This window comes from Dermacentor andersoni, chromosome 2 (genome assembly GCF_023375885.2).
Source record: "Dermacentor andersoni chromosome 2, qqDerAnde1_hic_scaffold, whole genome shotgun sequence".
Classification (NCBI taxonomy): Eukaryota; Metazoa; Arthropoda; class Arachnida; order Ixodida; family Ixodidae; genus Dermacentor; species Dermacentor andersoni.
Window position 1 is genome coordinate 22,497,633 of NC_092815.1, and position 25,593 is coordinate 22,523,225.

At 50.6% G+C, this 25,593-nt stretch overlaps 1 protein-coding gene across 2 annotated transcripts in view; it reads right to left on the reverse strand.

Moving 5' to 3' along the window:
• The window catches only part of LOC126542823 (protein dead ringer homolog), a 255,944-nt gene that overhangs the window by 25,837 nt on the left and 204,514 nt on the right, over nucleotides 1-25,593 (reverse strand). For both annotated transcript variants that reach the window (XM_055077419.2, XM_055077418.2), the window contains one exon: nucleotides 8,293-8,476. In XM_055077419.2, the coding sequence (XP_054933394.1) occupies nucleotides 8,293-8,476 (184 nt within the window). The remainder of the gene's footprint in view (nucleotides 1-8,292; nucleotides 8,477-25,593) is intronic.

The window sequence follows — 25,593 nt, forward strand, 5'->3', positions numbered from 1 at the left end:
GACATACGTCGGTAAAACGAAGAATTTGAAGGAACGCCAGATAGATGTCAATATCTTCGCCGAACACTGAGAAGATGATGAACTGAAAATTCCTTCACATAAGAAACTGGAGCACTGGAAACAGAGAGCAATGCCTGGAAAATGCTATTACAGAATTCATGGCTCATCAATAACACAGTGAACAATATCACTCTTTCAAGAGTCTCACGACCAGGAGGAGTGGACCTGGATACATCCGACAGCAGTAGCCTTCACAGCGTCATCACCGGCACACCCGAATTCACCCCCAACCCCGCTCCCACGCCTTCCCCGTCTGTTAGACGGACAAGCATGCCGGACATTGCATGCTTGCCACCTGTCCTTTAACCCCTGAGAAAGAAACCAAGATTTCTATTTTTTTTTTATTGTGCGTGCTTTGTAAATCTGAAAATTAATCAACGCGACTGAACAAGTAATTATGTCAAAATTCGTAGCTTCCAAACATTGTTGAGCACGTTTGTTGGCGCTGGGGTTCCCCGTGCCGGGAGATGAGCACAGCACATACATGCAAGGCGAGAAAAATCTCCAAGTTATCGTCAAATTGAGGTTGGCGCAATGTCGCCACATACGCATCCGCTTTCGACGACGTCCCGACCTATAACATAATGGCGATGCCTCGAAATAAAGTTGCGGTATATCGTGCGCGCGAACCTCTAGTATCACTCGCTGTCGAGATGCCGCTGCCCAATTGCCCCGTTCGTTCACTTGCAATAAAGCCCTTGGATCCGCGTAGACAGGGTTACACGGCTGTAATAAACAAAGCGCGCTGACGCACAACCAAAAGCACGCGATCTACGCAGTTGCGGTATTGCGACACCGAAGGAACGACGATACGCCGCGGTAACGGCCGCTCCGTTTATTTTCAGGGCAGAAATAAACAAACTACAATGAAAGTAGCCGCAGCAGACGTGGCACGGCGACGTATATGCGTACGTATACCCGAATGGGAGCCTTATCAGAGCAGACATCGCGGCCTGGCTAGCGCTACATCAAGCGCCCTTCCTGCTCTATTAGAGGGTCCATAAATATCTGGCGATTTCTTTCCCCTTCTCATACAACCCCCGATCGGCCAGAAGCTTCATTCGGGGCTTTCTGTGCATACAAAGCGTCTGTTTTACTGCGCGAAGCGTCCGCAAGGCGGCCGTAATTAAGCTGCTCTGGCGCTTCGTTTCGCCGGAAAAGGAGCGCGCACATTAATGCCACGTGCTGCCGATGGGACGGTGGAAAGAACTTGCGCCGGCGATGCGTCCGATCCACGGGCGTGGTCCGATGGGATTAAGAGGGCGAGAGAGCCATGCACGCGGCGGCACTTGTGCCTGGGTTGTGCGACAGTGCTCGCGTAGGAAAGAAATCCAGCGAAGCTAGCCGTGGCTTTCACTGGCCGACCAAAGAGCAGCACACGTACGTGGCTATGCTGCGTTCACCCTCCGTGACAAAGTCGCGTCGCTACAGGGAATTTATTCGAATGCTTGCAAGGAAATGCTTACACCAGCGAACGGGTGCAACGCGAAGAAGTAACGTTAGGAACAGTAACGTTATATATATATATATATATATATATATATTCTAAGAAGCCAGCAATGACACCAAGGACATGGGGAAATTGTACTTTCTAAGTGAATTAAAGAAATAACAAATTAATGGAAATGAAAGTGGATGAAAAAACAACTTGCCGCAGGTGGGCTACGAGCCCACGTCTTCACATTACGCGTGCGATGTTCTACCGATAGAGCTTTCTTGGGTATTTATGTTTCCTGCTAGAACACTGGGAGTCATAGCCATCGCCACCACTCACAAACCCTAGCGGCGGATGTGGAACGTCCTTTCTGCCACTGGCGTCAAAGTACGTGATCTTTTTGGGTAAAGGCAACTGGTCAATAAACCCACGCACGCTATATGAAGGCATCAATGTTGCCGGATTCGAGACCCTCGTTATGCAATGAACGAGAAGAAAGGGGTTAACCGAAGGGCCCAATTTTTATTAATCATATCATAAGAAGCCAACAAACAATGAAGGACACGAAGGACAACATGGGGGAAATTACTTGTACTTACTAATTGAATTAAATAAATGATAAACTAATGGAAATGAAAGTGGACGAAAAAACAACTTGCCGCAGGTGGAGAACGATCCGCCGTCTTCAGATTACGCGTGCGATATATATATATATATATGCATGCATGCATGGTAATGCCCCCTGCCAGGATCTACCTACGTGAACACTTGGGGACAATTTCAGGAGCTGGCATATGGCGGCGCCGATTAGCACACTACCGGCTCCTGCGCGTATAAGTCAGCAATCTCCTTCTTAACTTATGCGTCCGATAGCCGTTTCATGCGCGCGTGCTTCGCTAAGTACGCACGACCTCGCGCGCTGCGTACGTGGGTGGTTGCGGACGCCCAACTAAAACAGCCCAATATTAGACAGCACGAGTGCGCGTGCGCTACATAAGCGTGTTGTGTCCCATTGCCTAACAATGTCCCGTTTTCTTTTTTTTTTTTCTTTTTTTTATTTTCTTCCTGCTCCAAGTGTTCACACAGATATGTAGTACCAACAAGCTCGGCTTACGACCATTCTATCACTACCTAATTCTCTATGCCGCATTTGACTGCATTTATGCTCCATTGGCATGCGTTGTGCTCGGACTATATATATCGCCTTAAATGCGGTACACTCTAGCTGCTCGGGCAGCCGAGTTGTAACTCGTTGCATGAATCAGCATTGTTACGTTTCGCCTACAACGCGCGGTAATGCCGGCGCGGATGCAACGGACGCCGGGGCTTTGTTCAAAGCGGCGGACATTTTGGCCCGTTCAACGACGCCGCAACGCCTACCCGCCAAGCGTGTCCAGGCGTGTTTCAGTGCCACGTGTCTTCGTGTGTGCGTGTGTGTGTGTGTGCCCTCGCTTGTCAAAGCGCGGCAGCCGGGGAGCGGAGTTCCCCGAATGAGGGGCCTGGAGGTCTCTCGGCTCAACCGCTCGCGCCGTCGTGGGCCCCTGCTGCGCCGTCCCGTGACCTTCATCCCGTGACCTTCCCTCCTTCCCTTTTGGACCGCGACGCCGAGAGTATAAGAGCAGCTGCCCCCGGACGCCAGGGGAGAGGCTCCGATTTGTACTGTTGAGTTACGTGCTCTCCCGTCTCTCCACTTCGGTCGACCTGACCGGCCGCTCTTTTGCTATGTTAGAATAAACAAGTTGTTCTGTTACCAGTCTTCTCATGCTTTGCCGGGACCTTCGGATGCTTCCAGTGCCCCAGGCCGCCAGGCCAACGCTACCCTTGGGGCTTGCGACCCATTGGCAATAACGGGCGTCAGCACCGAGACCCCAACAACTCGGGCCAGCGGTGCGATTCCAACATCTGGTTGCCAGCGGTGAGATCGCGACAACGGAGGCCAGCAGCGAAGAGATGCGGTTGACTGTATGCTGAGCAGCACAACGACCATCCGGGAGCAGCGCAACGAGCCCTGTGTGATGACTGGTTGCCTGCAGCGGAACGACTGCGCTGAAGTCTTGGCTGCGAGGTTTGGTGAGTGCGGGACTTTCTTCTTCTGAGTTTTGCCAGGCTTTTGTTAGTGTTAGAAACAGAGCTGGTAATTGTGGTTGTCGTTGCTACCGGGTTAGTTTGCGGCAAGACAATAGTGGACAGTAGAGAAAGCAGCATTCAGAGCAGCCATGGATTTGAAGTCGTTGCGCAAACCGAAATTGCTGGAGCTTGCAAGAGAGTTGGGTCTGGATGTCTCAGACAAACTCAGAAAACCAGAACTGCTAAGGGCTATTCTTGAGTTAGAAGCTGAGGATGACGAGCTGTCGGAATGCCTTGAGACCATTGAGGAGAGGGAGCTTGAACTTAAAGAACAGAAAGAGAAAGATGAGCGTGAACGAAAAGAACAGAAAGAGAAAGATGAGCGTGAACGAAAAGAACAGAAAGAAAAAGAAGAGCGCGAACACGCTTTGGAAATGAAGCGTCTCGAGGTAGAGATGGAACGCGCTCGTAATGGAAGTCAGGCACACGGTGCAGGAGAACGAGTATTGTTCAAAATGACTGACCTGATGCGGCCGTTTAAGCTTGGAGAGGACATTGGTTTGTTCCTGGTTAACTTTGAGCGAACGTGCGAGAAGCAGGGGTTCTCTCGGGAAACGTGGCCACAGCGCTTGCTCACTTTGCTACCCGGCGAGGCGGCCGACGTAGTCGCTCGCTTGGAGAGAGAGGAGGCAGAGGATTTCGACAAAGTGAAATCGAGTCTGCTAAAAAAGTACCGGCTGTCAGCGGAGGCGTTCCGTCGGAAGTTTCGGGAAAATGAGAAAGGCAAAAGTGAGTCATATACAGAGTTTGCGTACAGGCTTATGTCAAACATGCAGGAGTGGCTCAAAGAAGAGAAAGCGTTTGGTGACCACGAGAAAGTTCTGCAGTGTTTCGGGCTAGAACAGTTTTATAGTCGGTTACCTGAGAACGTGCGGTATTGGGTCTTGGATAGGCCAGACGTTAGTACGGTGGCTAGAGCCGCTGAGTTAGCCGAGGAGTTTGTGACGCGTCGGGCTCGCGGAGCTAAGGACGGTCAAAAGGGTGAATTTGGCTCCAAGTTTGAGAGGCCGAAGTTCACACCCATGAGAGCAAAGGGGGACACACGTAGTTCGGATGCGAGTGAAAGCAGTCCGACCGAACGTAAGGAGACGGCGGCAACCGAAGCCGAACGCAGAAAGCGGTTCGAGATGAGGCAAGCGCGCGTTTGTTATACGTGCCAGAAGCCGGGTCACTTTTCGGCGCAGTGTCCGACCGAACGTAAGGAGACGGCGGCAGCCGAAGCCGAACGCAGAAAGCGGTTCGAGGCGAGGCAAGCGCGCCTGTGTTATACGTGCCAGAAGCCGGGTCACTTTTCGGCGCAGTGCCCAGAAACAAAACCAAAAGTCGTGTTTTTTTCATTAGGCAGCACTGACGAGAACATCAAGCTTCTCGAGCCTTACATGCGAGACCTCCTCGTGAACGGGAAAGAGTGCCGAGTGCTTCGCGATTCCGCAGCTACAATGGATGTAGTTCACCCCTCTTACGTAGAACCCGATATGTTCACGGGCGAGTGCGCATGGATCAAGCAAGCAGTGGAAGCTCATAGCGTGTGTCTGCCGGTAGCAAAAGTGCTTATTGAAGGACCTTTCGGAGCACTTGAGACGGAGGCCGCAGTGTCATCTATGCTGCCCCCCCAGTACCCGTACTTATTTTCGAACAGGTCCGATCACCTCCTGCGCGAGAAGGGGCTTTTGTTTGGTGAGGCTAGCGTTCAGACCTTAACCAGATCGAAGGTTCGGGAGCTCGCTGCAAAGGCGGTAGTTGCGGGGCCGACGTTGTTGAACGATGAAAAAGGGTCAGAGGCGCAGCAAGCTGGTATTCGGAGCACGCCCGAACGGGATAAAATTGAGCCTGTAGCGTTAAAGGCACCAGATACTGGAGAGGAAATTCCCGATGCGGGAAAGTTAGAAGAGCTTCTGGTCGAGCTTCCGGGACTAGGCTCAGTGACAAACAGGAAAGACACCGATCAAGTCATTAGTGACTTAATAAGTAAAGCATCGCTGTCGCCTGAGCAGAAAACCGAACTACACCAGCTCTTACAAGAGTTTCAAGGTCTGTTCTCTGAGAGGCCTGGTAGGACTTCTGTCCTTACTCATGACATAGAACTTACCTCCCCAGAGCCAGTACGATCCAAGGCGTACCGGGTGTCACCCCGCCAGAGCGATATTATGGAGGCTGAGGTAACGAAAATGCTACAGCTCGGTGTTATTGAAGCGGGTGAGAGTGATTATACCTCCCCTTTGATTTTAGTTGAGGTACCGGGCAAGGAACCTCGTCCTTGCGTCGACTACCGCAGGCTTAATTCCATCACTAAGGATCAAATTTATCCGATCCCTAACATCGAGGAGCGCCTTGAGAGAGTGAGTAGCGCTCAGTTTATTTCCACCCTAGATCTTGTCAGGGGTTATTGGCAGGTTCCACTTACAGAAGAGGCTAGTAGGTATGCGGCGTTCATTTCACCCATGGGGACATTCCGTCCTAAAGTTTTGAGTTTTGGTTTGAAGAACGCGCCATACTGCTTTTCAAGCCTCATGGATAAAGTGTTGCGGGGACAGCAAGAATTCGCTTTACCGTATCTAGACGACGTAGCGATATTCTCCGCATCCTGGCCGGAACATATGGCGCACTTGCGGGCAGTGCTAACCCGCCTGCGCGATGCGGGCTTGACAGTCAAGGCTCCCAAGTGCCAGTTAGCACAGGCCGAGGTTGTCTACCTCGGACACGTGATTGGTCGGGGTCGTCGCCGCCCCTCTGAAATAAAGGTGGCCGCTGTGCGAGACTTCCCGCAACCGCGCACGAAGACCGATATTCGGTCGTTCTTAGGTGTCGCCGGCTACTATCAGAGGTACATCCCCAGGTACTCTGATATCGCGGCTCCCTTGACGGATGCTCTGAGAAAGACAGAGCCGCAAACAGTCGTCTGGGACGAGACAAAGGAAAGAGCTTTTAGCGCCCTAAAGAGCGCCCTAACAAGCCAGCCTGTGCTACGATCGCCCGACTACACAAAAGGGTTCGTTGTTCAGTGTGATGCTAGTGAGCGAGGCATGGGCGTTGTACTGTGCCAACGGGAAAATGGAGAAGTAGAACACCCCGTCCTGTATGCTAGTCGTAAGCTGACGAGTCGTGAGCAGGCGTATAGCGCCACCGAGAAAGAGTGTGCGTGTATCGTGTGGGCCGTTCAGAAATTGTCCTGTTACCTAGCTGGCTCGAGGTTTATCATTGAAACGGATCACTGCCCTCTCCAATGGCTGCAGACCATCTCTCCCAAAAATGGCCGCCTCCTGCGCTGGAGCCTCGCTTTGCAACAATATTCCTTTGAGGTGCGTTACAAAAAGGGGAGTCTCAACGGTAACGCCGATGGCTTAAGTCGAAGCCCCTAACGTGGGAATCAGCCTCAAAATTGCTTGTTACTGATGTTTTTCTTCCTGAGGCAGGATTTTTTTTTAACTTATTGCTTTTGTGTAGTGTTTCAAAGTGATGATGTGCTTTTTAGTGCAATTTTTCCGATTTGTGGACGCGTTCTGAGTGCTGCTAAACTACTGTAAGGAACTAGGCAGCAGTATAAAAGGGGAAAGAGCCTGGCAGGGCTTAGTGAGGGTTGTGCCGTGCTTGCTAACTGAGCGGTTGACTTTTGGCGTGGTTCTAACGCTTGCCGGAAACGAGAACAAAAATATCAACTCTCCCGAAGTCACTTTGCAGTGTCCTGTGTGCACCTGAACGTGAGAACGAGGCCTTCTCTGTGCACTGCGCTCAAGAAACGCCAAAGGACGCCCGACTTCGGTTATGGGCATCATCGAGCGACATCCCTCCGGACAGCGGATGCAGTCCCCTGACCATCGGGATCTCCTTCCCCCGGCGGGGCGGTCTGTTACGTTTCGCCTACAACGCGCGGTAATGCCGGCGCGGATGCAACGGACGCCGGGGCTTTGTTCAAAGCGGCGGACATTTTGGCCCGTTCAACGACGCCGCAACGCCTACCCGCCAAGCGTGTCCAGGCGTGTTTCAGTGCCACGTGTCTTCGTGTGTGCGTGTGTGTGTGTGTGCCCTCGCTTGTCAAAGCGCGGCAGCCGGGGAGCGGAGTTCCCCGAATGAGGGGCCTGGAGGTCTCTCGGCTCAACCGCTCGCGCCGTCGTGGGCCCCTGCTGCGCCGTCCCGTGACCTTCATCCCGTGACCTTCCCTCCTTCCCTTTTGGACCGCGACGCCGAGAGTATAAGAGCAGCTGCCCCCGGACGCCAGGGGAGAGGCTCCGATTTGTACTGTTGAGTTACGTGCTCTCCCGTCTCTCCACTTCGGTCGACCTGACCGGCCGCTCTTTTGCTATGTTAGAATAAACAAGTTGTTCTGTTACCAGTCTTCTCATGCTTTGCCGGGACCTTCGGATGCTTCCAGTGCCCCAGGCCGCCAGGCCAACGCTACCCTTGGGGCTTGCGACCCATTGGCAATAACGGGCGTCAGCACCGAGACCCCAACAACTCGGGCCAGCGGTGCGATTCCAACAGCATCTACATGCGTGTCGTTGCACCTTGCACACTGAGGTCCACTTGTTGCGTTTATGGATTACGCCGGGCTTCACAGCCAGCGCTGATAAAAGGCCCAAGTCGCAGGCGCGCAGGGCTAACTTCAAATCTGAAGGTAACCATTACCGCCAAGGCGTTTTGGTTGAAGGGCCGGACCGAACCCGCAGACTTACTGTGTACGCAGAGTGAACGCCGCCGAAGTGATGGACGAGGGCAGGTTGAGCCCTTTAGTGATTTCCCGCCAGATCTTCTTGTTGATGACCTCAACGAGGCCGCCCCGTGACACGACCAGCCGGTACAGCTCGAAAAGGTCCAGTACCTGCTTGGCCATGATCGGAATCCGGTTAACAGGCGTTCCTGCACAGAGGAACAGCGACTGAACCACACGCAGATAACACAAAGGCAGTTCAAGCTGTGATAACAATATGGTGAGCTCAAAGGAACGTATAGCGTTCCTGTGCATATTTGTATGCGTGTGAGAAGAGGCTTGCACTTTACGGTCACGATAACAAACAGCAGTGCTACAGCGCTCCGGAATCCCACCAAATGTGCGCATGAAAACGCTAGAGGCGCATTTTGGAAGGAGAGGAACGGAAGTCGCAGTTAAAATGTTATTGTGCGCATAGTTCTGTCCCGGCCCTCAGTTCTGTTTTATTTGCATAAGAAATAATGAAATATTCACGGTTCGGTGTTTGTATGCGAGTGTACAAGTTCTCCCTTTCCGCAGTGCCGTTAGCTTTCTGCCTCGTCGATTCATTTTGACTACGGCAGCTAATATGCGTGCGTGCTCGAACATCCTGTTGACGATTTATAGTGGGATGAATTCTATTTCGCTGCAAGATTCACACGCACATGCAAAAGCGTTTTAGGCACTTAATACGCTATTTATTACGCGTGTTCTTATAAATGTCGGGAATGAAGGCAAATGTGTAAACAAACGTACACGATACCCGATCGCATCTTGTCGAAAATACAAAGCAAGATCGACTGAGCCATCGACGGCTGTGCTATCATCCTATGTCATTCCCCTTCTATCTAAATATATTCGCATCGCTGTGGTCTTTCGCCCTGGAAATAGTCGTCCATTGGAAAATAAATGTCAAAAAGAACCATCTTCTATCGGGAAAATTAGAGTACCTTCGTTTCTGCTACCCCCTACCAAGAACAGATCCAAGCGAAAACCCCAAAATGTTCAAATTCGGTTCAATCCACTCGCCCAGCTAGAGAAATAATCTAAATTCAAAACGCTCTATACCACATACGTGATTACAGGTCCCTGTATTAAGCAAGACACGCAACCCTACAAATTTTTGCAATGGCATTGATTTTTTTTTTCAATACCAGTAGCACCAGCAAGGTGCATCATCAAACCGCGAAGGAATTTTCGCGATGTCATCAGAGCCTTTGACCGTACTGCGTAGTGTTCCTTGCTCCCGCAAAGGTACACCCAACGTTGGCGTCCTGTCTCTTTCCTAACATTCTTTAGTGCTCTCCCTGTCCCCAGTCTCCAATGCAGGTAGCTCAACAAAGCGCGTGTCACGCTTAATCTTACACTGGGGTTCCCGCTTATTCTACTTTATATTTCAAGATAGCCCAGCACATGCGGAGTCACTGTGTACACTACCCTCAACCGCGAGCTTTGCCTCGCAGTCAGTACAAAAGTATCTAGTGACGCCGCTTGTGACAGGAGGTGACACCTTGATTGCGCTTGTCGCGCCTGCCATGTATACATGCAAGCGATGACGCGGCTAGTGGCAAGAGTTGCAACGCATAACACGCGGCGAGTACGCGTTGACGTATACACTGAATACTGAACAGCGCAAGCAGTGAGAACACGGATAAACACTTGTTTCGCTCTGCGCTACCATTTTAATACTGTGCTGAGCAAACCAAAGGCGTCGTTCGGCTGGCAAACAGTGTCTCGTGTCGTTATTTCTTTTGCAACTTAACCACGCGCTGACTTTACCGTCTCGTACACAGCCCTGTAAAGACCATCCAGCTAATGGTTGAGCGCAGCATAGCACTGTTACTATACATTCAGATGCCTATAGCGCTTTTGAATGCATGAACAACGGCTGCGAGTGTCTTTGCTCTCGCTGCACAGAAATGGCCCAAGGTAGTGCGGCTTAAACGGCCATCGCCTGCACACTGGTAGCAGCGCCGAGCCGGTGCCATCACACGGTCACCGCCAAAGCGGAACGGGGTGCAGCGATGTCGGCTCGCCGTGGGAAGAACGGGAACACGTAGGCAGGAGTTGATGCCAGGCGTCCCGCGACCGCGTGAGACATTCCAGAAAAGCTACAGCGCCGCGTGCATGAGAACTTCCGCGGTTCCCTCGCGGAACTCTCCGGACCATCGAGCTTTACGAAGAAGTGCCTGTGGTTCGAAAATTCGATAAAGCGACTATACAACGCCCTGCAACGGGAAGCGTAAACCTGCAGAATGCGCAAGAAAAAGCGGTTCGTGCGCAGTAAGCGCGCACATTTCGCGATTTGACTCGAAAAGCTTCAAACGAAAGGCGAGGAATAAAAAGAAAGGACGAAATCTGTTGCTCAAGCTACCTATCCTTGAGAAAACATTAGCGGAAAAATCGTTAATGTAAATTAGAAGGAGGATCGGATTCAACCCAGTGCCCGCTGGAATTTAGAACGCACCGTGACAACATGGTGACGAGCGGCATAGACATGTGGCCAGCCCATGTAGCGTTATTTTTGTGATTTGAATGCAGTGGCAGAGTCACACCCAAGTTTCCTCGACTTCGGTACCAATGTGACTCGCCACCCGAAGCGCATTACAGATAAGCACTACCCTTTTCAATCGAGAAATGGGTAAGTATACTATACATATGCGCACCATTACGGAATACTGCTACTATAAGAGCAAGCCGTTGACATACGTCAAGGTCATCAGAGGCCGGTCAGGTCAGTTTCTGCAATGGCAAATCGGCGATCAAAAGCAAGAATAAACACAAATGCTATTTGTGCACTACGGTTACAGTGCCCAAGTAGCAGAAAAAACGAAACCGAGCATAGTGAAGACTGCATCACCAGGAAAGCCACCACCGGTTTTAGCTCCAGCTGCTTTAGGTAGAAAAGAAGCCAGAGAAAGGCTTCTTTTCTACTGGCGGAGTCAAGAAAAATCTCGATTCGGCTCAAAAGTGGGCGTCTGGCAGGCCGCAATCAAGCCGAGCGTAGCGGATGACGACGACACAGAAGCAATGTGGCTACCGTGAAAGGCGTATGAGAGAAAGGGAGGATATCGCATGTATAGCTGCAGGAGCGGCGCGCACACACGAGAAGGACTGCGTGGCCAAAGGCCCGTCACGAATAACTTGTCCACGTCTCCGCAGAAGAGAGGCCTTTTCAATCTTTCGGACAAAACGGCGATGCCCCGCGGGGTCAGGAATGGAAATATGTCCGGGACAGGGAGACGACGAATGCGAGCAGCGACTAAAAAGAAAAGAAAAAAAAGGAAAAGGTGACGGTACACGTACGGACGGCTATCGAACGAGCGGCGTCGAGCCGCGCCGCAGGGATCAAAATCCAGCATGTGTGATTTTTCCATAACTTAAGCCCGCACCAGGAGCAGAAGAACCAGAAGCGCGGCTGCGAGGATACTCTGGATCAGGAGTAAGAAAGGAAAGAGATGGGGGGAGGGGGGTTGCGGTGCCTCACGCACGGAGCTCTCCTCATCGCGACGCAAAACGCCACCTGCAAGAGAGACAGTCGCGGGCAGTATAGGCGCACGACGACGACAGACAGACAGACAGAAAAACTTTATTCATAGCAAGTGAGTTTGGACGAAGGCGACATGCTCCCTTCGCGCCGCGAGGGGCAGGTATACGTGTAATGCAAGCAAGAGCCCGCAGCGAACGCGAGAGGCGCCGTCAGAGTTGTCTCCGCGGAAGGATGCCGATGGCTCGCGTGCGGCACGGAGGCGCGGCCGATCGCGGTAGCCGACACTGAAAGCGCGCGATCACGTGGCGAGGCCCGCTTGCGTGGCAAAAGGAATCGGTGGGAAGAGATGGACGAAGATCAAAGAAGGTGCAGAAGCGCTCAAGAAATGCACAAAAGGGAGCCGGTACGAGTTGTCGGTCATCACACCGCCCAACGGAAGCCACGATGTCGCGATGGACGATGCCTGGAGCAGGGGCGAGGATGCAAGGGGAGAGAAGTGAAAGGGGGCATGCCAGCAGAGGCAGAAGACGTGTCCCGGGCGCTTGCGACAGCGCTCGTCATCATAATCAAGGAACGCACGGCCGATATTATAACGGCGGGGGGCTATCCTGAGAGAGGGATCACAGTGTCGCGGGGCCCCGTCCCGCCTTTTTTTACTGGCTTTCTTCTTTTCTGCTACTTCGTTTTGAGAAGAAGGAGATGAAAGAGAAGTGAAGAACGGCAAGAAGCTGGTGGACATCAGAGGAGAGAGAATCGGTGTCCGACCATCAAAAGAATCATCATAGTGTGGTTGCAGGCTGCTACACGTCGCAACAGCAAGAAGAAGAAAAAAAAATAAGAAAGAAGGTCTCATTGGGAACGTGAAATGCGAGTTCGACTGAATGCATTCGGCGACGTAATGAAGGGTCCAGCAGCCAAGAAGGCACCGCCACACAGAGTTTCAAAAATCGGACAGCTATAAGGACAAAATAAGCAGCGCTCGATATAACCTGTGCCGTCGAATATGGGGGCGGGGGATGATGCAGCCAGAAAAGCGACACGCAGCGCACCAGAGCGAACGCGCCGATGAAGGCGCCTCGAAAAGACTAGCAGCGGCCCACACAAGACGAGCCGTCCGGCAGGTATAGGTCGCCGCGGCGGTCGATCACGCGCTGCGGCACACGGAGTGAAGGCGGTGTACGCAGCGGTGCCCGCGTATGAATAAAGAGAGAATAATGCCGAAGCCAAACTTCTCGCATAATGGCGTGCTTTATGACCGCCAAGATGCACGCTTATTCTTCGGTGTAAAATCCTACGCGCAAAGTGCATTGATGCTGGAGCTCTCAGATGACCGTTGCTGGGCAGGACGTTCTTCCCAGGCTCATGCGCATTTCTTAGCGAGGCGACAGCGGGAGGTCAGTCAGCAGAAAAGCGCTTTTATGCCGCCATCTTAGCAGGTAACCCAACGTCACCTGGGCAACGCTCAGCCTCCGTAATGTAGATGTGCTTTCATTTTGACTGCATCAAAGAACTCTGAATAACTGTGCGACTTTGCTCAGTTTCGTGTGTACGAATACTGGCGGAAACGGTGAGTCTCACGCTTCTTGTTCCAAGCGAAAATAGCCGAGAAAACGTTAAGACAGTGCTGTGCAGATAACGCCTTCTAGATATTTTCTTTTTCAGTAACGTGTATTACGAGCGGCGGACGTGCCTATACACCACTGATAATCACGGATTAGCTAAACACTTAGCAAAATTTGCTGACTAATATTTCCGGTATAGCAGCCGGTATATGCTTGCTTGAGGCATATATCCACCTAAAGAAGTATGGGGTTTTACGTGCCAAATCCACAATCTGATTATGAGGCACGGCGTAGTTGTGGCTCAGGAAATTTGTACCACCTGAGGTTCTTTAACGTGCACCTAAATCTAAGCACAGGGTGTTCTCGCATTTCGCCCCCATCGAAATGGGGCCGTCGTGGCCGGGATTCGATCCCGCGACCTCGTGCTTAGCAGCCCAACAACATAGCCACTAAGCAACCACGGTGCGTATATATAGATACATGTATATCCACCTGGTATCAAGCTTCAGACCGCACCAGTTTCGAGCTTGTCCAACATAACGCGAAGATGGCCAGGATAAAAAAAGAGCAATAAACTGGATGTTAGGACGCCGTTAGCGGTCTTGCAGATCAGACAGCTGCAATTTGAAGCCGTACAGCCCTGTTCCCTCCGATTGAGACTGTTCGCTTAACATATTACTTTAAAAAGCAATAGGAATACACGATTGTGTTATGGCGTAAGAGGCGTACATCTGTCCTACGCGAGAGCGCGTTCTTCGGTGCTAACGAAGCCCCAAACAGCTGGGTTGGCAAGCGCTGCAACAACAGCAGAGACGAGCAATTAAAATGCTCGAAATACATTGACGCGTGCCGTACTTTTATATATATCGGACAGACCTTTCACCTCGCCGCGAAAGACATACGAAGGCACCGCGTGTGATGGGCCCGTTTGCCGAATAAACCTATTACACGGCCTTCTCCCGCGGTAATCCCGTCAACCGAGCCATTTCGCCCCTTTTATCTCTCTTTGCTGGTTTCTCTATTTCTCGCTCGCCTTTTCTTTCTGGACGACTCGTCCTTGCCGCATTTGAAATACCCCCCACAGTCGGCAAGCTCGGCCGCGCGCGCAAGGAGTTATACGGTCCGCACCACGCCCACCCGACGTGGAAAAGTCACGTGGCCTGCACTATAAAAACGCGCGCCGTGCTCGGCTGCCAGCTAACGGCGATCGTAAAATGACGCCGTCAGGCGCCAAAGGAACAAACACGCGGCTTCCAAGCTGGCCTGTTTTTTTTAATTCCCCCTGCCACGTGCATCAGCGCTCGCGCGGCCGTTCACGCGGCGAGCTTCGAAAAACAAGGACGTCGGGCGACACGGGAGGCAAAGCGGCTCGGGGCGCTACGTCCTCCGGAACTCGCACGCACTGGGCCGGAGGCCGTCCCCGTTGAGGGGTTGCAGCCAGAGCGAAGATTGGCGGTGGCGCATCTTTTAGCGGAGGCGACGAAAAGGACACGGCAATGACGCAACGACAAGCCGACGTTGCCACCCTCGAAACATTGCTGAACGAGGCCGCCATTGTGAGACACACAGAACAGAACGCCTGCTCCAATGGGCCACAATATCACTGCGTCACTTTATGCCAGTGCGCGAGAACACAGTAAGATACAGGGTGTTTCAACAAACGCTTTCAGATTAAAAAAAAATTTTTTTTCAGATTGCCTGTGGTAGATAGCACAATTCTAGTTCATGGGCTGGTTCAAGAACTCGAAGAGGCGGACACTACTTGTACAAAAATTGAAATGCATAATCGGGTAATTAACAAAAATTCACTAATTAAGCTTTAACTAATAAGTATTACTTAGTTCGCAATTCCCGAACTTTGCGGAGAAATGCATTGGCGTTCCAGTTACTTTTGTGTTTGAATGCATAAAACGAAGTTTTAAGAAAGTAACTGGAACATCATTGCATTTCTCCGCAAAGTTCGGGAATAAACATCTCGAAACTGGTGCCGTCCTGGGAATTCGTTTCATGTGGATCCGCCTTGCGAGCTCCACGGCTAGAATTTTTAAATTGCAATGTATGCCATAAGGCAATTAGTTAAAAACTCCATTAGCGAATTTTTGTTGATTAGTCGATCATGCATTCCAATTTTTTTGCAAGTAATGTCCGCCTCTTCGAGTAGACCAGCTCATGAACTAGAATTGTGCGATCTACCACAGGCAATCTTTAAAAAAATTTGAAAGTGTTTGCTGAGACATCCGGTATATGTTACCAGTACACTGTCAAATATGGCAGCTCACTTGGATCAATGAACTATTATTATTATTATTATTATTATTATTATTATTATTATTATTATTATTATTATTTTGTTGTTGTTGTTGTCAAGGAGAGTTTGGCATCATCGGTGGTGATATCGACTGCTCCTTATCGCTTAGTCAAACAGTATACGCATGAAAGTTAGGCCGGCTTAAACGAGCAAACAAATGTATATAAGCTCACAACGGCACCCACTCAACCGGTTTATCCTGAACGACTCTCACGCATCATTACTGAGCATTAATTAGCTCCACAAGTATGCCCAAAAGTGATCATGCTTCATAGTATTAAGTACAGAAGAGATGCACAAAAGCGTTTTAGTTCACGAAATTCATTGCAGTAGGCTACCAGCCACTGTACATAGCATTCCGCGTAGTGCGTCTATAGTGCTTATTCGCGTATAGGACAACATGCTGTACATAGACGCTCATTGTACGATAACATATTCTCCATTTCTCTGTATCTCCCACTTCCCTTTACCCCAGTGAGCAAAAGGCGGCCAGCAGTGTTGAATAAAGAAAGGAAGAGTAGCAAGCCAGATCTCGAGACTGGCCTCTCCTCCTTTCTCTCCATTAAAATCTCCTCTTCCTCCTCCTGAACAACGCTGTCGTGGACATGTAGCACGGAAGGCGCATGTTGGAAGTGAGACATATATGATCCTTCCTTCAAAATGTGATGCACGCAACAGTGTGTGCGAGATATGCATTGTTTGAAAACGGTGGTAAGATTTCGCATTGATCCGAAAACAAGCAAAGCAGTTTATTGAACGACAAATGCATAGGAAAATGGGCTATCAAAGAATCTACTTTGTCAACCTCAAAGCGGCCACTGAGAACAAACAAACGTTTTTTGGGATATCAAAAACATTTTAAAAGAAAGTTAATTTACATGGTGCATTTTTTTTTTCTTCTAACGTGGGCTAGTTAAACAAAGTTGCTATATCTAAAGATTTGTCGTTTTCAAGCTAGGCTACGTGCATACAGACGAACGCTAGCCTCAAGAAAAATTAACGATACCTTGTATAATTACCTGAAAAGTGCTAATTCACTAGAATTCATTTAATAAGGTTACTTTGATATGTCTACTATGTCTGTAAGGTACTTCTAAATAAAAGAAAAGTGACATTAGGGCGTATGCTGCAATTGCGAAATTGAAGCCAAGTGGTAAAGTCATGTCTGCTTAGCCAAAATACTAGGGCTATCACCACTTATGAAATACTCGTCCTTAAAATGTGCCACGAAATACGCTAGCATCAAAATCGAGTTTCCCAAAAAGTGTCCCATCTAGCACTTGGGCTAGTTCTCAACTTCACCCAAGCACGACGATGAATGGAGAAGCGTCATCTCTGTAGTTGAATTGGCTGTGCACTGCACAGATCATGTGGAGGTTATGGGCTCGACTTTCACCAGCGACAAAAAATTATGGGGTTTTACGTGCCAAAACCACTTTCTGATTATGAGGCACGCCACGCCGTAGTGGATGACCCCGGAAATTTCGACCACCTGGGGTTCTTTAACGTGTACCTAAATCTAAGTGCACGGTTGTTTTCTCATTTCGCCCCCATCGAAATGCGGCCGCCACGGCCGGGATTCGGTCCCCCGACCTCGTGCTCAGAAGCCCAACACCATAGCCACTGAGCAACCACGGCGGGTTTTCCAGCAGCGACAAGAAGTTGTATTTTCTTCCACTATCACTTCCCTATTCTTTAAAAAAATATAAAGTTTATAAAATATCGATGTATAATTATATTGCACAGTTCAAAAACAATTTTCCCTGATCTTTCCTTGGCTTCATATTGTTTACACTCGTATACATATAGCATAGCAGGGGCGAGAGAGGCATGCTCCATTGGCGCCAACTTCCCTGCTATTCCTCTCATTAAGCCTTCCCTCTGTCTCGCTCTCTTCGTATTCTATACAGGTACTTTTTGCTATTATAGGAACCGACCAGACCATCCGCACTTTTATATGCGTTAAAAAAAAAGAAATAAAGGAAGAAAGAAAGAAAGAAAGAAAGAAAGAAAGAAAGAAAGAAAGAAAGAAAGAAAATCGGCATTGGCCGAAAGAAACAAAAACGCAATCACAAACCCTAATGAGCAGAAGGCCCAAGCCCACCGCTATACTGTATATATGCATACACATGCCAGCCATGGCACGTATACAATATTGCGCGAGGGGCTTCCCAAGCAGTAGCGAGAGGCCAGCCGGCTACAGAGTCGTGGGCAGCCACTTGGTCGCAGCCGCAGCAGCCGCGGCCAGCAGCAGCGCGGGGACAGCGGCGCTCATCCCGCACGGAAGCCCCGCTCGCGATGAAGACCCGCAGGGCCGGGCCGTCCTTTTCACGAGAATCCCCTCGGCGGCGGACGCCAATATCGCGACGTCTCGCCGCCCATTAGGACCGACGAGAAGCGTAGACGCACGAAGCGGCATCGCTTTGTATACGTGTAGAACGCCGTCATACGCGGCCACCTGCTTAGAGCGCGAGATGGCCTAATATGGCACTTCGCTATTTCTTCTTCTTTTTTTTTTTATCTGCAAGACAAAGTGGTGAAAGTGAATACAGCTATGTTGCAGATATTGACTTGTCAATAAATAAATAAACAAATAAATATGAGACATATGTCACATATGCAACAATCACATAGGAACACTTATGTTTTATATATGGTATCACATCACATATAAAGCAAATGCTCATATGAATTTATTGGTTATGTGGCATGCGTGAAGTTATTAGATAGGGTAGTCACTACACGGTTACGCCTAGCGATGTCTATTCTACGCCATCGGCTGCACCGATCAAGAATCAATGAACGGACGCCTGAACGTCAAATAGGATGGCGCTTTGTCCTAACTACTGGGAAACGCGAGATAGGAAAAGGGGTATATCTGGCCGACTAAGCCTATCTGAGGCCTAGACGCATCGGATGACGCCTGCCTGCCTTGCGAAGGCCAGGAAGCTGAGCAACACCTCTCGTATTTCTTAAATCGCTGCCAGTCGGTGCTGTCCAGCGTTCGTGGCTTTGCACATGATGCGGCTGAAGATTCACTTGCCGGAGGGCAAATCGCAATCAGATCAGATTAAGAACGCCAGCCATGACGTGCATCCTGCCACAGTAGGGTGGCATATCTCGCGGGGTCGACAGCTGGTCACCAACTCGCCTTGAGGAAGCACGCTCTCTCCGAGACCGTAACGTTTGGTATGAAAACAAAACGTGATAAGCCACTTCGCTAACCCTTATAATCTCCGGTGAAAGCGCTGGCAACAATATTCTGCCAGGAAGAGGCGCTGAGAGCAGTGAGAAGAAAGCTTACTAGCACTATTGGACAAAGTCGCTTGTCGTCCGAATGCGCTTTGTTCAGAGCACGTTGGTTTGAACATGCGGATGAAGAAAATCATTACAGCCACGTGCGAGAAGAGGCGCCGAAGATGCTTTATTAAGGCAATCAAAGTTGCATCGTGCGATATCAACTCGAAGTTGTCAATACGGTTCCTGCTCTAGATGTTTCGTCATTACCTGCAGAACCTCTTCATGTTTGTTGTCTTGCGTCATTTCTGTATTCCTCGCGGCGCCGCAACAGTAAACCGCATTGCATGTGCGTGGATCGAAGTGTCTTGGCGACAAGCAACGGGCGGCCCCGCAGGCATTTGCCCACGTGGAACACGCTACAGCCAGGCTGCGTGCCTCCTAGCGTCGCCTTCGATGCAGACGAATGACGTACACGAGACGGCGTGAGGCAGAGGGTGAGACAGCATGGCGACAATTGATGTCTTCCTCGCCCTAAGGATACCCCGGCACATCTCGTTAAGCAAGCGTGTACCTGCCCGCCCTCGACGGAGCAGAACTGCAGTTCTTGCAAAACGAAGGGACGAGCGCGCAAGAGCCGCAGTTACATTACGACATTCGTCGCTCGCCAGAGGACCCACGCGAAGAAGAACCCAACGAGGCACACGACAGGCAGCGCCGTGGGCTCGGAGGTGACAAATTTGGATCCTCGCTGCCCATTTGTCACCGGGGCTCAGTGGACAGGCGTGCGGGTGCCGCCTCGCTACAATGTCACCTCCCCGCACCGCTGCTCGGGCACAAGCTGCGGAATGTGAGCGAAGACGGCGCTCGTCGAGCCTAGCTCTCCGGTGGCACATTCCTCGAGTGCAGAGTTCCTTCGCAGGCCAGGAAATCGACACGAGGGCCACAAGGAATAAGCAACTCCCAAGTTGGGCAACAAGAGAGGCTTTTGTGGCAGGGCTCGCCGTCGTTATTGGGCTGATAGTCTATAGAGCATGTGGTCAAAGTGGATTGTCAGGATTGTCAAAGTGGCAGAAAGTGTGAGTGCGTTAAGTCTGAAACACACACACACACACACACACACACACACATATATATATATATATATATATATATATATATATATATATATATATATATATATATATATATATATATATATATATATATATATATATACACGCACACTGCACTGTGCACTGTGCTCCAGCCTGTATCGAACGCGGTGTAAAGCACGAGCGAAACAATAACGAATGCTACAATGGAACACACAGCGCCTCTCTCTCTCTCTACCCCCCCGCCTCTCTATCTCTCTCGTTTTCTTTCCTCTGTTTTGTTTGCGCTGTATACCCCATTCAGAAAGAATGAATCAATAAGCTAAATTGCCATCCCCCTCTCTCCCAAGCATTCAACACTAACAACCACTCACGGTAAGCGCTCCTAACGTGATGTCTAGACTAGTAAAAATTGGCATCCAGCGGTGCGAGTTGGGCCGCACAATCTGTATACATTAAGTACAACTCTTGCTTGGGCTAGTTGGTTCATGCTTGGTATACATTAGGAGCCCCGAGTTAGGATAGAAGTAGACAGCCTCCTTGCGGAATCTCCTACACACACGAATCTTGTCTGATCGGAACGGCGCAGTCGCGCATACCTGGGAGAGTCAACGAACGAGCGATTCCTTGGGAAGATGCCACAAATCGAACCGCTTCATCGCTGAACGTAAAATTTGCGATGCGCACATTCTTTCCCAGCCAGATCGAGGAAAGGTTGGCGGCGGTCAAAGTGAAAGGAAACCCTTTGTCGACTCAGACGAGAGCATTGCGGTTGTGACGACAGCTATACATATCCACTGAGACACTGCGGAGCGAACAAGAAAAGTTCATCCTAGCAGACTCCACAAAAATCAAAACTTTAGCATAATGCCACTCGAATGGATGACTTGGAACGGCTTTCATGATGCACAGTTTGTAATTTCAAAAGAAACCATAATAAGCCTTTGAGAATGACAGCCGACATCGACGTCACTTCGCCCTTTTTCTTTTCTGCTGTTTCTGTGGCTTACATTTTTTATGCATTATTCACGCTACAATCGCGGTATTACCAACCTGCCTTCTGTATGCGGACAAGCAAGCCGACTTCGGGATAGCCACAATCACCAAGCAAGCCTGAATCGTCGGCACCTTGTGAAAGGTAACTACTGCAAGAGATAGCTCATGCTTTTCTAATCCGCCCATCAAGCTGAAAACCCAGACAGGGCCACCCGGCTGGCGACACGTACAACAGCGCCGTAGAGAAAGAAAGCGCAGTTCCATTTGTCTGTCATCGCGAATTGATACAAATGCAGACATCGGGCGCGAGGATCTCGGAAGAAATGTGTGGCGCATCGAGGCGAGCAGTGCCGCTGGGAGCCGAGCGCACGTACCATCAAGCGTGCGCGGCGAGCAGACGCCGGAGGACAGAACGCAGAAGCAAAACGGGGATCAACGCGAAAGCACTGACCGCGGTGCGACGGAAAAGCCGCGGTGCAAGAGAAAAGCAAAGCTATCGAGGGAGGCGATGCGAGTGCGCCACGTCGCCGCCGCCAATTTATAGCGGTCATTAGGAAATCTGCCGTCGGACAGCGGCGGCGATAGATGAAATCATCGGACGCCGAGGGCGCTCTGCACCGACGGCTTTTCGATGGGGACAGCGCGGGCGAACGGCCTCTGCCGGCGGCGAGAAGCGCGGGGAGGGAAAAGGAAAGAAAGTTGGCGCTACCGCGGCGGACCGCAGCAGCGACACGTCTTGTCCCTTTTCTCTGTGTCGGCGCGAGAAGTTCACTGTAATCGCGGCGTGCACCACCGCCATCGAACAAACGAAAGAAGAGCGCAGCCCTTTTCCCCTGCATGCACTGTAGGTTTTGCCTCCATGAGTGGGGAATTAGCGCCCGGCTCTCTCGCTGCGACCGCGCCGCTCATCAGATACTTACGAAAGAGCAGTCGCGAGGTGGAAGGGGAGGTCTGATGAATATACGCGCGCGGCTGCGGCCGGTCCCAGATGGAGACGCATTCGCCGGATTCTTCTCCTCGCTCTCCTTTTTCCGACACAAACGCCTCGCCGCAGCGTTCGTCGATGCCGCCCGGGAGTGGGTGAGATACGAGCGTCGCGCGCGACCGATTCGCGCCGCTAATGCGTCGTCGGCGATGCGCGGTCGCGCGGCGGCGGCACGTGGGAATCGCGGGGTTCGACGGCCGCCAGCTGCTTCCCTTTTGGCATCTTTGCGCCGCCGGTACGCGGGGGCGCTTCCAGCGTCCTCGGTGCCGTTCTCTACGACAGTGCTGTTGTATGTAGTTCGTTATAAAAGGACGAACGCGTAGTCTCGCCGCCTGAAACAACGGTCACTAGCTTCGCGGCACGGTCCGCAGTTTTTACGAACTGCTTAATACGTAATGTTGTACCGAAAAAATATCCGACACTGAATCTGACCTCCAGCTCCAGCGATAGACAATGCGAGGGAGACAAGAAGGAAATTACATTTGCTGTTGATAGCCCGCTATCCCAAAACCGTAGCTAAAAACAAAAATTCAGGGGGCTTTGTTCTTCGTGCCTCCTTTTCTTTGCGCCTCTTTTTCGCCCTTGCGTTGCCGTCATAATAAATATCAACCAACTCGCCACAAGCTTTCGTTTACCCTTGACTGGCAAAAACAAGCGCTACACAAAAATGTAGGTAGGCACAAATGCAATCAACCGAAACAATCTTTCATATTTGCTTCGGTAAGGAAGAAATTGTCTCTATAGACAAATAAAATCACATAATGTTGCAAACAGATATGCCATGTGAGCATGACCTTTGACAATCACGAGCAGCCTTTGATTACGTTGACATAGTTCAGGTCACAGCAAAGTGCACAAAATGTCACTATAGTGCCAAGAAGTTATGGTGGCAAGTTTAGATGAACAACATCACACGAAATCACACAAAATTTATCTGCCACTAGAAAGCGATAATAATGCTAAATTGGGATGGCGTAAAAATATATCACACATTGTTCAAAACTATTCACAATAAATTAATCAGGTCACAGCCCAACATCAAGCACGTATTTCACAACCTCTTTCTATTTATAGAGACAGGACCAGGATTCTAAGCATTTTTCTTTGCTGATGAGGGATGCTATCTTAGATGCAAAGTCGACACCGAATTGTCTCTCGATACTGGTCAAATTCAGAGCACTCTATAAGGATGAGTTCAACAGAAGCGCCTGAGGTGCAATAGCATCGGCAACCGCCTCGGTTGCTCCTTCCGCAAACGGTACTCGTAAGTGCCGCGTCTTTGGAATAGTCCCTGCAGACGCCCTTGAACTACAACACGACCCTTGAGGGCATATATTGAGAAGCACTGATGCTGCAGATTTGTCAAGTACTAACAGCATTTTGCACGGCCTTCGGGTGTTGACAGCTGCAGTAAGTTGACATTTTTGTTTACTTTTATTACCCCAGACAAGACGAGGCAGAAGACCCGAATGTGCGCCGCGGCTAACGAAGAACGCGTACACGGGCGCTGCGTAAGAACGGGGTAGCCAATGTGGGCCCGACTCAGTCAAGATGGATGCCGAAATCATCATGCATGAAGCAAAAGGTCGGCTATAAAGAATTTCACTTGTTTGTATACTGCGAACAAAGCGCTCAGCACACGAAGTAGCCATGGAATTACCACATGCACGAAGACAAAAGAGTCGCCCCCCCTTACCCCCCTTTTCTCAGCGTGGCGCACGGAATTAAACACAACCGTGGCCTTTGTTGTTCGCGGCCTGTGCGTCGCTCATGTTTCATTGCTAACAACGTGCCACTCACGTCTTGCGCAGCTCTAAGACAACGAATATTACTCGCCGCACTCGAGGCGCCGCCTGAATGCTGCCTGCTTAAAAACAAACGCAGGGAAACACTCTTCGCCATGCCTGCACGCGTCCGCATTCGTACGTACGCACAGAGTGCAAAGACAACAGCAGCGGGGCATTGTGGCTCCTCGAACACTACGATACGATCACAAGATCCGGGGCACACGCCAGGCCCATCCCACGTCATCACTTCTCCACACACATGCGCTTTGTTCTGCAACCAGTACGAACGGCGAAATGGACGCGCCTAACGGTCGCCGCCTGCACAGGAGAGATGCATCGAGCGCTAGATGTCTTTACCGTGTGCATGGGAGACGCCAGATCTGAGAGCGGACGATACGCCACGCGCGCGTCGTCGGCGCCGTACTGCGCGGAAATGGAGTGTTCGATGGAAGAACATTGCGCCGGTCTTATGCTCCCGAGGGGCGAAGCAGGACCGCTGAGAATCACGCGCGCCCGGCCTTCGTGGCGAATACGCGCGCGCACGTTTTCGAGAATGGTCTGCGTGTGATGCCTTCCTCACGCCTCGGGAAGCAAACAGGATCGTGCGCGCGTGTAGCGTATGAACGTACGCGCTAGTCGATCATGGACGATCGCGGATACGGCGTACAACCGCGGCACGCACTATAGATGATATCGCACGTAGGTTGCGCCGCTGAAGCCATAAAACCCTGACGCCTCAGCACAGATCGGAACATATCGAACACTGTGTATATATGTATGTATATATATATATATATATATATATATATATATATATATATATATATATATATATATATATATATATATATATATAATATTTTGGTTGTTTGAAAGTACTGCCAACGTCTCGCCTTGCAACCCTGCCCTTTGTCCTTTACTCGTTCTCCTCTGTATCATTCGCGTCGTGGAATTACACAGTATGCACGAGAAAGCGTGAGAAGGCCAAATATGCCGTAAGAAGAGGGGCAGTAAAATGGCGAAAGGCGGCTCGTAATAATTGTCGCGAAGAAATCGCACAGGAAACATTACGTTAGACGCTCTTTATGGTGCTATAGCTCTGAAACAGGCGCGCACAGAGAAGTGAATATGGTTTGAGCATGAAATAAAACCGGCAGTTTCTTTGTTCACTAACGATTAAATTACTGTGTTTTTAATCGGACACATCACGAGGACGAAAAAGAGCACTCATAGGTGCACGTAAGGCATTCGAGAGTGCCGACATGACGAGGAGATAGCCGGCGCCGCTCACAGCGGCTACCAACACCCCCTAACAACCATGCAGAACGCCGCAGTGCTCCCCTGAATATCCACCAGGAACGCAGACAGCAGAGTGCTCGTCGAAGAGGCTTTCACGTATGCACTGCCGTTTATCTCAAGTTTACAAACGCTCAAAAACTAGGCCCGTTCTTCATATCATCCTCCTTCCACCTCCCGTGCCTGCCTCAGCTTGGGCGCTGCATTTTCTTTCTCGCCGGAGACAGCAAGCATTCCGGGCCTTGTCGGGCAGCAAACAGAGCTCGGCGATAGTACGAGTCATTTGTCGACGTTCGCCCCATAGGCGCTCTGCGCACAGAGGCGCCACCCGAGACTGCTGACCCCAGGAACCAAGAGACAACGGCACACGCTTCTAATCCGCAATCCCCTTCGCAAACGGCACACACTTTCACGTCTCACTTTCTTCCCCTCCATGTACGCCTACGTTCACGTTCAGCTGCTCGTCAACATGCAGACGCCCCGCGGCCAGAGTCCATCCATGGCGCAGGAATGGTTTCTACGCGCCGTACTA